The following is a 15238-nucleotide window of genomic DNA, read 5'->3' on the forward strand; positions in this document are numbered from 1 at the left end:
ACAAAATTGTTGGATGTCAGATCTATGGCTATTCATACGGCGAGAAGCTTGCCGGCTAGTTTCACCAATATACTAGCTGTATATTACATTTTCTACCTGTTATTAAATATATAACTATACTGTATATTACATTTTCTACCTGTTATTAAATATATAATATTGTTACTAGTACAGTCTACATTATGCTTCAGTTTGTAAGTAGTACATTGTTGTGAACTACTAAAACTGTCACTTTCACAAATTGTTAAACAATGTATTGTATAAATGTAACAGTCTTAACGTGATATCGAAGTTATCTTTCAATAACTATATGTATTAAAATACATATGCCATTCTTAATAGAATTACAAAAGACGGGTAAGCATAACTTACTTGAATGAATAAATGTAGCTGTTATTTACATTTATACAGGTCATTTAATTTCTAAAAAAAATATAAATAAAAGTACAAAAAGATGTTGCGAACCGAACATTATCTTAACAACTTGAAAAAGGTACATTTGTATTTATAAACTGAGATTCGAGAGGCATTACCTTGGCTTTGTTGTAACAAGACTGTAAACCTAACAAAAAATTTTTCAAAGCTATTGCTCTTATAGTATTCTAGAAGTGTGATGTTATATAAGCTGCGCCATGAGAAAACCAACATATTGGCTTTGCGACCACCATGGATCCAGACCAGCCTGCGCATCCACGCAGTCTTGGTTAAAGTTTCCTGTGGAAAATTTTTTTGGCATAGATATGTCTCACAAGAACCAAAGACTCTATCTACCTACGTGACAAACTTAACCCTCCTTCGGACTTAACTTAAGGCATAAACTTGTACCTTGATAAAGCCTTACTCACATTAAAAGATAAACACCTCGTGCGGGGTATGAACATACAAAGATATGGGCGGATAAAGCTACAGACCATATCTCAAAGGTATACTAGATCTGAATTTCATATTTGAAATTATAAACAATTACTATACATATATAGTTTATGTAAACATACAATTAACAGTACTATGCAATAGTTTTAAAATAAGACACAATGCATGTATAGCTATTAGCTAAACGCAGTATGTTTATTACTTGTACAAAAAAAGTCTAGTCAGTGATTTATATTTAATTCATTAAATCTCATGTATACTAATTGGATGTTTAGATTTAGAGCACTTCTTCAGGCGAATCGTTTTGTCACAAAGCTCTGTCAAAAATGAGATTCAATTGTGTATATCAAGTGAGGAAGCCATCCAGCTTGCTTGCGCAAGGTCGCTGGTTCTACCTAGGTGCGTCTTTGATGAAATAATGCGTGGAGAGGCACATTGGATCTTCCTCCACCAACAAACCTGGAAAGTTGCCATATGACCTGTAATTGTGTCGGTGCGACGTTAAACCCAACAAATTTTTACGGCAACGACCGAACGCTCGTTTTCTACAAACATACCTGCATAACACTTTGTCCATTTAACCTTGGTATACTCAGTTTGGGCATGTCGAAAATATGTTTGCACAAAAAAGGACACCCGCCTTACTGCTATTTAAGTTTCAAATGACAAGCATTGATACATTGGTAAATCAAGAGAGTAGCCTGAGAACAAAAATGGCCAGCCGATGTCTTGAGTAAGTAAAAAAGTTACGCTAAATATAACAGTCTTAACGTGATATCGAAGATTTTTTAATGGTTGTAATTAAATTTATCGATCTATTTAGCAGTTTACGCAGTTTGGATTTGCGCTTGCCAAATTATGTTGACTAGAAAAAAAAGTTACGTTTCGCGTGAGAAAACTTGAAACATTTGCAACGTGATGGTAGACGCATTCATCAAAAACCTGTAAAACGTGGATGCAGAAGACATGCATAAAATTAAACACTGATCAAGATTTCAAAAACGATAACAAAAAACAAAAACAAAAAAACTAGTATATCCTTAATGCGTGAGTATTGCTTATGCAGTCTTCACACTATGGAGGATAATAAATAAATAAATAAATAAATATATAAATCTATAGGAACATAAAGATATACGCACCACCATAATAAACTGTACAAGAAATCTGAAAACTTCATAGAATTCTTTGACTATATATTATGACACAGTGCACGTGACGTTTCACAGGTGAATTTGGTATAATATTGTTCAAACCGTTAAAATCATCATATTGGTGTCTCATCAGTCAATTCAATCTTATGTTCTTCCAGGTCAGTTGTACCTTGACATCTATCAATATATCTTTAAATTCTTCAAGTAGGGCATATAGTCCTGCTTTCAGCTCTTTCGACAACTGTTCATTTACACAAACACCTCTATACGTCTCTGTACCACTGGTGTTTACTACGTTCAGTAAACTCTCATCGTCAACTACACCAGTTCACTTTCATTCTCTGCATCTATAACTGCTACACTTGCACAGAGCTTATCTTCTCTCTCCTCGTATTTCTTCAAAAGGTTTATGTGATAAACACCTACTCTGTCGCCTAATTTCACTTTACATGTATTCAATTCAATTTATTGGCATAATCAGCAAACAAGTTGCCTTTGGCCATTTACAACACAAAAAACTATGGCAAAGACAAAAATAAATACAAGTACAATGTAGTAATGAATATTAAATATATATGTATACACATTTTCATACAACATACATTTAAGAAACAGTTAAAACTTCATTCTCTGCTTCTATAACTGCTACACTTGCACAGAGCTTATCTTCTCTCTCTTCGTAGTTCTTCAAAAGGTTTATGTGATAAACACCTACTCTGTCGCCTAATTTCACTTTATAATCAAACTTATTCACAACTTCAGCTACTTCAAATTGACCCTTCCGCTGCAACATGAGTTTGTTTTGAGATGTAGGCAGGAGAGCTAAAACTTTATCTCCTTGCTCGAGACTTCTTGCTCTTGCCTTTTTATCATAATGATGTTTGTATTCTGCTTGTGCATTGCTGAGGCTCTCCCTTGCCATATTGCACGTTTCTTCTTATCTGTTTCCTAGATCTAGCACGTACTCATATGTGCTCCTTGTTTCTGGAACTTCGCTTTATGTCCAAAGTTCCTTCAGTGCCTGCATTGGACCTCTCACTGTTCTACCATATAACAAATCAAATGGCGAAAATCCTGTACTGGATTGTAGATTTTCTCTGTACGCGAACAATACGGCTGATATATATTTATCCCAGTCTCTATGTCTCTCCTGGCATATTTTCTTTAGCATACTTTTGAGAATTCCATTCATTCTCTCACAAAGGCAGTTACATTTCGGATTGTAAGGTGTCGTAAACAATTGTTTAAGGGACACGAGCCGTCATATTTCTTCCATAAGTTGCGATGCAAATTGGCTACCTTTGTCACTTAAGATATCAGAAGGAAACCTACTCTAGAAAATATGTCTAACAATGCTTCCGCAACATTTCTGTCTCTTTTCTAAGCAACTGCTTCTGGATAACGTGCGATTTTTTTTGATGTCGTAATGTTTTAATATGTATTTTAATAATTTGTGCCTTGTTGAAGGCCTCATTGTAAATATGTGATTTCATTTGTATCTGCGTATGTCATTAAATAATAAGTTAACCTTCGTAAAATAAAGAAATTATTATTATTATTATTATTATTTATCATTACTAATCAACTATCGTTAATATTTAACGATTTCCTCTTCCTGACACAGGCGAAATTGGTCCAATCAAATCAACAGCAATGGAGAATCGAAAATGTTGAAGAAAAACTGCGTGATGATATAGAGACTTACCCTAAGCCTTCTTTACGAAAAGGGAAACAATAGGTTTATATAGTGAAATTGTTGAGTGATCACCCTTTGTTAATCCTACTCCTGTCCATGTTATATCAGTGCAAAGGAAAAGTAACCTATCTATGTTAAAAGCTATGCATGATAACACAGTCATGCATCGAACAGTCCTGATATTGATTTATTTGATTTTCTCATATTTCTAGATATTTTTCCGATACTTTAACGCATATATATGGGTAGGAGAGATTGTTCTCTTTCCCACAGTAGCCTTTCCAACATATTTCACCTTGTGAAATTCTGTGGGTTTTAACTTTTTCAAAAAAATCGTATGTTTGTTGACAAATTTCATCACAGAAAATGTCACACTTTCTCCAGGGCATTAACTTATTTGATCTTTACATTGTTTTCTATTCAGATTGCTAATCCATGTGGCAATTATGCATGCTTTTTCCCTGCCTAGAGGTAAAAAGTACATGAGGTTCTAGGTCAATAGCCACCTAAGCCTACCATAAAGTCTTAGTGGAGTTGTCTCCATTTTTTTCCAAATATTTTACCCGGGATCATTTTTTTCAGCTCAAATAACTCTTTTTCAGAAAAAGATATTTTAAAACTTTTACAGTCTACGTACTTTGATGCAGTTAACTACACATATATCTAAAATAGATAGTTCCTACATGAAGTTTGTACTTTTAGCTACACTGCCTAGATGATAGCAATTTTTTATAGATGGACGTACAAGATCAGTACCTATGGCATCTCTCCGAGAGGTACCTTTTGAACTCTACTATTGGTACTGTTTTCTGGCAAATATCGCATGAACGACAAAACCTGGGACGTCGCTTGATAGTCCTGGCCAATGAAAGCTTGTCTGTATTCTGTCTACAGCCTTGCGAACGGACAGATGTCCACCCACTATAGGTTCATGTGCTAAGGGCATTACTCGTTTCTGATATATCTTCGGGACCACTATCTACTTGGGTTATGCTCTCATATCGCCCTTCACTGTCTCAACTATTCTGTACAGTACGTCTTTACTTGTCTCGTATCTGTACTTATTGCCACCATTTGTCGACATAATCTTTCTCTCTTTGGCGTATCTCCATAGTCTGTTCATAGACTTATCCTTTGACTGTGCTTTCTTAAGCAACTCAACCGTTATCCCATCTTCTTTAAATACAGGTACTTTAAGGGGTTCCGTAGGCTTCTTCTCCTTCTCTGCTTGAGCCCTTGTGACTACAGCCTGTTGCTTCTAACCTACTAGCATCACGACCAACACATTATTCATCTGGTTTATCTAGCACGCCACTAATGTTGCCTAAGCCAAACCACAAATCACTAGCGTCCACGAACAGGCTCAATCAAACCGAGCCTGCAACATTTTCGTTTTTGTCGTGTTGAGCGACCTGTGGAGTTTCCACTTTTTCTATCTTTTAAAATCATGGCCTCTATTTCACCCTTAAAGTATGGTGTGTCTTATTTTTGTCATAGGTACTAATCTTGCACGTCCATCTATTGTTATCATCACACAGTTTTTCTTCAACATTTAATCTTCTTTGACAAACTTCTTTCTAAAAACTGCTAAATTTACTCGGGGTCTCTAAGTTTTAAACTTCTTAGTCTCGACATAACCCTGCTTAAAATCTAGCTGCCTTTCACTTCTAAGGATTCAGTAGTACAACTACTAGTAACTACTGGAACTGAATTCCCATTAGCAAGCTTGAGCTTTCCCTGTTCTATGCAACCTTCGGAGGAAATGACATGAACATGCCGATATTTTCTTAACCATCTGGTTTACCATCTCGCTTATTTTCTGTCGGTCCTGTACGCCAAGTTTGATGGTCGGCGCGAGGCGTTACCAAGGGTTAAGGAGGTAGTTTGCACCGCCTGACTTTGGCAAATCTTTACGCTGGAAACTAGCACTTTATTTTTTTCTTATGTATTTTTGTGTATATATTTTTTTGTAGTTTTTATATATAATTTTCACTGTATATACATTATACTGGTATACTTAAGTATGGTGACATACTATTTACACCTAGATAACATTCTTTCCACAAACACAATTAAATTTGCACCGCTTTTCGGCAAGCTTTATCATATATACACAGGAATATAATATTATAATGACCAAAAATACCGCAAGTATTTCAATACTTAACTGTATTCTCGGCCAGCACAAGCTTTAACCATAAACTTTTCAAAACCAAACAATTAATCTGCAAAACTCAGAACAAAATATATATTCGAAACAATAAACAACCAAACTGCAGAAAATCAACTTATACATATCTAAAACTCAAAAGAACCCATCTACACAAATTCAAACAACCAACCAAATTGAAAACATCAAATTCGCAAAAAAAAATCCAACCGCCAACAAATGAAGTATCAACTTAAAACAACAATTAAACAAACAAACAACCAAAATATTCGCCGAACAAATTAACAATTATGTACAATGAAATGTATGCTACCAAACTCAAATAAACAAATCAAGAAACAAATCTTTACTTTAATAATCGACTAACTAAATTCAAAACTGCATGTATAGCATGCATGTTCTAATCTCTGGCCTGGCCCAGCCTGGTCTGGCCTGGCCCTAACCCCAATTTTCGACCGGGCCAGGCCAGACCAGGCCAGGGTAGCCAGATTTTATTGTCCATACAGAAATGAATTGCATGTAGTTTAAATATACAAATACAATACCAGACAGTATAAATTTGTATTGTGTACTTGCTGCAAGTCGGACAATGCCATACCAGTCCTCTAGAGAATCATTAATTAGTCATATTCATCTAATTTGAAATTCGGATTTCCACTGAAGAATATTGTGTATTTAAATGAAAACTATCCATTTTTTTCTGTAATCGAATAATCAACAGCCAACTAAAATATTTAGTTTTAAAACTTATTGCTAATTTCATTTATTAGCTTTACCTGTTGCAATGTAACGGATTTGCAGTCAATACACTCTCTTTGGGAATTTTAATAACAGGTTGTGTCCCTTTCCTACTATCCTTAGCCGACCTCTTAATTGTTCAGTTGAACTTTTAATGAGTGTTAAGTTTAATCAAGCTGATGCTCAATTTATTGGTGGGCTATAAAAATGATATTCACTGTGGGGCCCCTTACTGGTCAGGATGTTGGCATTTTATATTATTCTAAAACAAAAAGATAATGGTGTATCTAAGTTTTCTGTTTACTTTCCCGTGACAAAGTCAGCAGAGCTATTGCGATAACTGCCATTCGGAGTGTGCTTTTCATCTTCGTTCCTGTTGATAGCTCTTGTTAATATTGTGATGCATCGGCTTCCATGTCCTTTGTTCATACTTTGTGGGCTACCTAATGTCACTTATGCAAGTATATCTTGCAATTCTTTTATAAATCAATATAGACTTATGTATTTCATCTATCTAGCTAATTCTTACCGTTTATTTCCCAAGTATTTGTACGTTATTGATCATAAATGTTTATTTTCAAACCCGGAAGTATTCGTTGGCAGCCATATTGTATTGTACGTGCTCTTTATGACGTCACTTTAGTCATGACGTCATGTATTCTCGCTTTACCTCGTGAGGTATCCAGGGGCATTTTTTATATTTAATAAAGTTAACTGTATGAAATAACTCTTAAGACCGCATCACATTTACTTTCCCCTCGTTATTAAGTACTTGTATAATTAAATAAAATGTGCACGTGTAATTCGGCGGCGCAGGGTGCTATTTTTAAGCCTCCAACCATGTACTTTTTTGTTGTTAGCAGTGTTAGCAATCCTTTCGGAGCCCCTTTGCTTACAATGTTTCCTTGTTCTAACATTTTGCTAACACTGTAGGTAAACGGTTAGCAGAACGATATAAAACGTTGCGTCCGACAGTGAAACGGCACTCAGCAGACAATATCTTTTGTTACAGAAGGCCATTTCTAAAATTCAAGTAAAATACTTAAGTCGAAGTTTTCCTTTACTTTTAAGACTTCTTAAAAGTAGATTTAAAAGCTTTCTTTTATTTTTTTGTTTTTCTAAACGTACTTTTTAAGTTGAACTTGAAGTAGGATATTTTCAGTAGATCTAGATTTAGCCTTTGCGAGGCCATTTTCATTACTGAGATATTTTAAATAATTATCATATAAAAATTTGTTAATAGAATAAATACATTCTTATAAGTAAATTTTGTATATTTGCACCTGCGCCAGCCCCTCTATTAAAAGTTCTATAAAGTTTTATTCGCGGTGTTTTCTCACGCAGCCATATCGCTCATTTTCGTTGCCTATACGGTCATTTTGTTAAGGTTTCTTGTGAATAAATCATGTTAAACTTTTACCGACTTGATTTTAATTTTGTTTTACTTTGATCTAGTCTTTTATTGTTTTCCCTGCGGAGTCAATCTTTGTGAATCAGTCATTGTCCGTCCGTCCGTCTGTACTTATTAGATATCTCGAGGTGTAACCTCAATAGCTGTGAACCTGGTGCCATAGTCTGCATTCAGGTGTCTACAAGATTGTGAACACTAGAGACTTGTTATCACTGTTTGTCTGTGTGTTCGCCCGTCTGTGCATACTGGTATATTGTCAGATAAACTGTCCCTGTCCTGCCTAGAATCCCAGCATAGATCTGTGACATTGCAAGGTTGGATGCTGTTTAGCTTCTAGTTGAATCTACATTATCGTGGAGCATATGGATGCATATTTGGCTAAACACATGAAAGCATATTAACTGTTAACGTCCAGAGAGTAGTACGGGTATCTTGTCTAAAATACAACGGCCAGCGGCACGCAACATAATTTATGGTGTCAGAAGTGGGATCTGTAACACACCACAGGTCCAGTGATTCGAGCCTAACGTCTACGTAATCAAAGCACTGAAGGGGCAGCTTAACTATGAGTAATCCCAGTTCAAGCCAAGACGATAGCGAAGTTGTTTTCAACAACCATAACAGAGATGGAGCGTCAAATTCTTTTCATGCATACAATTCAAGCCCTTTAAATCAAGATGATATGGACATGGACTTAATATCTGAGGCATCGTGTGAGTCAGTACGATATCGGGAAACAGCTGTTAACACTTCATTTCAAGGTCATCCAACACAAGCTACTGATCAGAATGTTGAGGCAGTAGAGCTTTTGAGTAGTATAACAGGGGTCTTGAGAGATGCGGTACAGGAGCTTAAATCGCTAAGAAACGAAAATCAAAACAGAAATGAGGGACCCGAGAGGGGTATGGAAAGAACTATAGAACGACCGCGATATGTTTATAGCACGGACGAAGCCTGTAATGATGTGAATTTTAATTCAAATATTCCTCGAGGCAGGGCTGAACCAGGGAGATTCCATGCTGCAGTAGCAGCTGGAGACCATTACAGCACAGCTCCATATCAATACCAGGATCCCTACCGTTCACGTCCAATGGGTCATGTAAAGATACAGCCATTTACAGGTCAAGAAGATTGGCAGGTCTGGATATCAAGGTTTGAAACTCTAGCTTCGCGATACAGATGGACTGAAGATGAAAAGCTTGATCAGCTACTACCACGTATTGAAGGTCTGGCAGGACAATTTGTTTTCACTCAGCTACCTGCAGGTATTGTCACAAGTTACAAAGACCTTATCAGGGAAATGAATAATAGATTTAGAAAAATAGAGACATCTCGCTCATTTGCAGCTAAATTAAGCAGAAGGAATCAAAGGGCTGGCGAATCGGTAGAAGATTATGCTGCAGATTTAAAACTTTTATATGATAAAGCTCACGGTTTTTAGACGGTTTACGGGACGAGGAAGCCAGATTTGAAGTAGAGTTCCACAAGGAACCGACGACTATTGATGAAGCTGTATTCCACGTTGTTAACTTCATACAGACGAAAGCTAGAAATGATTATGATCGGAGACCTCCAAGGGGTGCTAGGCGAACCATCAATGATGAAGAAAGAGAAGTAAAGGACGATGAAAGGCTGTACCATGAGCCAATGGTAAGCTATACCCGCGTCACTAAAGGTAGTTGGGGTCAGGGAAAACAAGTTAAAAATAAGACAAGACTGATTCTACACTTGATTGCTGCCATGAAAGTTATTGTCAGTAAGTATTGACCTGGCACTCAGTAATCTTATATTTCCGGGCATTTGCATTATTTTACGGCATATTTGTATCCTGAAAATATCTACATTAACCAAAATAACCCGCATAGTTTACCAATGGCACGGTGGCGTAGTGGTAAGTTCTCCGACTTTCACGCACGTTACCATGGATTTGAATTCAATTCAGACTATTTTCATTAATTCGATGTAATGTAAGTTTATCGATATTGCTTTTATTTTTACAATATTTTATTAAATATATCTAACACTTTTGGTAGTAACATGTTCGTAGAAGAATGTCGAATACTTCTGTATTTCTTTCAATAAATGAAAAATTGATCATGCTAAATGTGACAATTTTCCCGCCTTTTAAGTTTACAGATGAAATAAAAAGATGATATGGTCAGACACGTGTCTCGAACCCACAACCCGGAGATTGGTAGCTGAACGTTTTGTCCACACAACTTTATCTGTGGGTACGACCTGGTGATAAAGAATTGTTCTGTACAATACGGAGATATATTTGGACGAGTACCCAGCTGAGAAAACCATATTAGACGAGCCGCTAGGCTCGTCCAATATGGTTTTCCCAGCTGTGTACAAGTCCAAATATATCTCCGTATTGTAGTGCAATGTAATTTAACCTTTTTATTCTAAATCTATATTATCTTAGTTTAAATTAAAAATGATTCACTGGGTATGGTTATTCTGCCTTTTCTGATTTCAAGACGCATAATCAAACTCTGTGCATAGATCGCCTACTTCACCCGATTTTCAATACTTACGGACACCTCTATATAATCTTCAATAAACAAAATGATAATTATAAGTTATCTTTAATAAACAAAATAATAACAATAAGTTAGATTATTCAATTCGGCGGTGGGGGGGGGGGGGGGGGGGGGGGGTGTGGAGCGGCTAAGCTACCAGTCAAGAGTTAATAGAGGTGGAGATCCCCTGATAATTGTCATAAAAATTAATCCACGCATCACCTTTTAAATATTAAAATGTTACAGACATTTCAATAACTACAGGCTTATGCCCAGATGTGTAATTTTGCCGAGGCATCCAAACATCCTATTCATAATGTATTTATATAATATAATATAAACTTATTCCTCAAATAATTAACTGCAGTTAATTCAGATTTTTAAAGATGCTATAGAAATCGCTATCAGCTTTTACAAAATTGAGATCTATTGCCTTGCCTGGCCCGGCTTGGCCCGATTAAAAATTGGACAAATCGGGCCAGGCCAGATTTTAGAACATGCCTGTATAAACATGCAACTGCGTGTATAACATGCGACTGTCATAAAATTTTATAAAATAACATGTATAGTGATTATTTTATCAGCCGTTCAATATAGCGACATGTAAATATAAATAAACTTTTTTTCTGCTGCCGTTTAAGGTACAGTCATTCCTTTCTGATCGTACGTCGATTCATGACATTATCATTTTTGGGAAAACCTGAACATAATAGTTTTTTACTCCTTTGTTGTCACTCATCGGACTTCAAAAGGTGATATCTCCTTAATATATATCTGATATAAAAATGACCTTAATGACACTGTATATTATCTTATATGGACTACATACGAGAGAGGACCATAGAGGCGCATCCGTTAAATTACTACCAAATTACCTGTGTATTCCCATTTCATATAAGACAGGTTCGTTACGTTTTTGAACATTATTTGTGCAAAGATAAATTATATAATGTCTTCAGGGCTTCTGCTGCGTTGAAAAATAGTAACTAAATCACTGTATAGACAAAAGTTAAGAGAAGATAGGTGAGAAATTTATATACGTAGCAAAACTTTATGGTTTGTTTCGCACAATCTATAAAAGAAATAGCTTACCAGACGAATATCTCCTTGTTTGTAAAACACCGCCGCCAGATTTTTTTCCGTCATTTTAAAGTACAAACTTATTTATCGTCTTTCAATGTTTTCACTCCGGTTTATCTCTCGTCGAAACTTTGCATGTTTAAATTCGTTGAAATGTTGACATGTAATAAGATAAAGATTTTATACAATTTGTGCACATTTGTTGCAAAGGCTTTAGTAGTGCGTGAAAATTGTTCAGTAAGAAATATACAAATGTAGTAAGTGAGAATATCTATATAAAAAATCCGGATACGATTTGTTTATATATCATCCTCTATTATTAATAACTATACCTTTTGATCTTGTATTTGTATTAGTGATTATGTATATGGATGAAAAACTGTAAAGTTTAAATCCTATTTTGTTCTGTTCTGTTCTGTTCTGTATAGTGGCATAAAACTGCCACCACTTAGCTATTCCAAGGGTATTCGATCTACTCCTTACCACCGAAACAAAATGGCGGCCAAAACTGAAAATGTGAGTTTTTCTTACTTTTTTCTTTTTCAAGGATATCTAGACAATAACACATGTCTATCAACTTGCTCTACTGTTTTCTCTATCTACCGGTACCTTTCACTTTGGAAACAGTACTGTAATTTGTCTGGAATGCTGGTCATGAGATTCGAATCGATGAAAAATCCTCCGGTAAACACGGGATAAAGAATAGTGCGACTTGCAAAAATAGTCTTTTTTACCTAATATACCGCAGGTTGTAAGCTATTTTTCTGATTTGAAGGAATATTTCCACATACTTCTCTAATACTGTTTGTTTTGAGCAGATCACAGTTCGTATTTTAAAAAAAAACAACACAATTTTTGTCCGATGGTAAGGAACAGTGTGCGAAAATTAGAGGATAAGGTGCAGTGCATTTTTTTTTTCAAACGGATTTTACAGTTTTCTCTCATCGTTTCTGAGATAACCAACTGACATTTCTCTACTATGTAATAATTAAAGGGGTCGGATTGAGGAGTAGAACAGTAACATATAATCCTCGAATGAACATTAAACAGAGAACAAACAGTTTTGTTTTATCAGTGATTGTCGATTAAACAAAACTGTTCTCTGTTCTACATGGTGTCTTATATCACTTTTGACCTAGATATTTGGCCAATCAAACATTTTATAGGAACTTATATTTGGCCATTCAAATGCTAAATAGGTAGGGAGCAAATGTAATCGATTTTTTCATTGGTTAAACATACAAATGCAATCAATTTCCTCTTCAGAAGATATACTACAGAAGTTTGATTTCCACTACCGTAAACAATACGTACGTTACTGTCACCAGGTCATTTTTTATTTTTAATGAACGTTCTTGTGGTTAAAATTCATCAGTAGTCAACGAAATCACATAATTTTATGATGTAACATAGGAAGTTATCTTATTATTAAACATAGATACATTTTTTTCCAGTCTCCTTTGGTACCAGTCATCATTTAAAATGATGTCTCAACCATAGTAATACATACGTTATGCCAAAGAATATGGTAATGTTTCTGCCGTTTCAATGTAAAGTAAACATTCACACATGCCTGTTCGTAAATTATATAACTGTTATGCTTGCTCACAAGATGATTCATGCTGTTAATTTGGGTTACATTTTATACCATATCAGCGTGGAAAACCTTACGCTAGAGCGTATTTATAACAGATTGATACATCCGTTACCGTATTGTAGAAATATTACAATTTAATTCATTTTTTTGGAATGCTCTTAAAGACAAAGTTCATTGTCATATTTTGATAGCTGATTACCCTTTAGGTAACAAATATCTATCTATGTATATTCTTTATCAGCATCAAAGAAGGAAATGATACATACGTGATCGATACATACGTTACTGAAATATTTAAAACTAACTCCTACGTCAGCATACGTCATCAGTGACGCAGGGGTTTCATGTTTACAAGCTTTTTAGGCCGCCAACTTTTAATTTTGATAACCCTTTATCATGCTATATATTGTAAACAAATTCAATTTTGAGAATTGTATGCTATAGATATAATAAGAGAATAATATCACACCATAATAAATTTTCATATCTTATATTTTTTACATTTATTATTTTCAAATAAAATCATTACATGTACAAAAATATTAATGTATATAAAAGTAAAGATACAGCTGACGAATACGAGTGATACATACGTAACCAATAGTAACGTATGTATAATTTCAAATAAAAAGCAATTTTTGTGGCATTCGTAATGTAGCAATAAAATTATTTGATTATCATGTTCGGAATATACAGGATATGAACAGATAGAAAAGTATTTTTCGCATTATGTTTAATTTTGAACGAGTGCCATTATTTATCTCCAAAGTTGATTTGACAATGTAATTCAAGTTCCATTTGATCTGTAATTCATTTACATCAATCTTAATGCTTCAATTCATTAGTACAGGATGGATTTTATATCGTTTCGTAGAATTTTGACGATTACATAATGCAGATTCTTATTTTTGTACAGCAGGAGGTTATACATGCCAGTGTAATTGTGCAGTAACGTATGTATTTGCTTTGGAAAAAAAAATCTATTTGTTGTCGCGATATATTGTTTATTCTACTTTTCTGCAATTCAAATGATATGCATAACTGCCTCGACAGTGTTTAAACATCTTAAAACAATTTCTTTATTATAGTTTTAGACCAATATACTAGAAATTTAGGACGTATATAGATTTCAGGGCAGTGTCATAGATGACTGAATTCAAATAGACCTTTACAACGGACACGGAGTTGTAAATGTAAATGTAGATGTACTATGTACTTTTGGTCAAAATCCGGGGGATTTCTCAAAACATAAAATTCGAAACTAGTCAGTTTCAATAAACAGCGGCGTCGCAAATAAAGTCACAAATTAGGTCTTTATATAAGCATGTTATATACCATATTTGGTGGATAATATGTCATTCCATGCTGAAGTTGTTGGCCGAAAACTGTTTTTCATCTATTTGTATTAACCTTGTAGTTGAAATTACCTCGAGCGGCCCCAAATATAATCCAAGCTTTTCTATCCTAGTAAGCTTCGTGGAAATATTTCAATCTTATTGGGAGTTATTGAACTGATTTTTTTCTGTTTTAAATATTACTATTTCAGTGTTTATATCACACCATGATTATATTATACTGTGTTCAAGTCAACTTAATTGAATAACCTTCTTGATTGAATAACCTTCTATTCTGTTCTATTTTAAATATTGGCGACATTGACACTGACTTAAGCGGTCCCACTAGCTTCTACAAAAGCTTGCTATATACAGAGTTTTTGGTGACAATTTGTCAATTCGAACTTAAGCTATAGACTGGACACCATCTGCTCTGCTTGACGATCCGATTATTGAGCGATTTTTCTTCTATTTTTTGTGTGACATTTTGACCTTTGCAGCATTTACCCTAATGCCATCAACACTGCCAAAACAAAGCAAAGTTCCGGTCGGGATTTTAACCACAACTCTCCAAAATTCCTAAATGTAAAAATGTATTCTTAGATCACTGCACAGTGGAGTTTTTCAAGAACACCACATTTAGTAATGAACCTTCTGGTT

General features: G+C 34.9%; 1 protein-coding gene across 1 annotated transcript in view; it reads right to left on the minus strand.

Annotated features, from left to right (window-relative positions):
* The window catches only part of LOC123531232 (sorbitol dehydrogenase-like), a 30154-nt gene extending 18356 nt beyond the window's left edge, over positions 1-11798 (minus strand). Inside the window, exon 1 of the mRNA XM_053516655.1 lies at positions 11660-11798. Coding sequence (XP_053372630.1) covers positions 11660-11713 — 54 coding nt within the window. The 5' untranslated portion in view covers positions 11714-11798. The remainder of the gene's footprint in view (positions 1-11659) is intronic.
* Between the last annotated feature and the right edge of the window lie 3440 nt (positions 11799-15238).

Source organism: Mercenaria mercenaria, chromosome 1, assembly GCF_021730395.1.
Source record: "Mercenaria mercenaria strain notata chromosome 1, MADL_Memer_1, whole genome shotgun sequence".
NCBI lineage: Eukaryota > Metazoa > Mollusca > Bivalvia > Venerida > Veneridae > Mercenaria > Mercenaria mercenaria.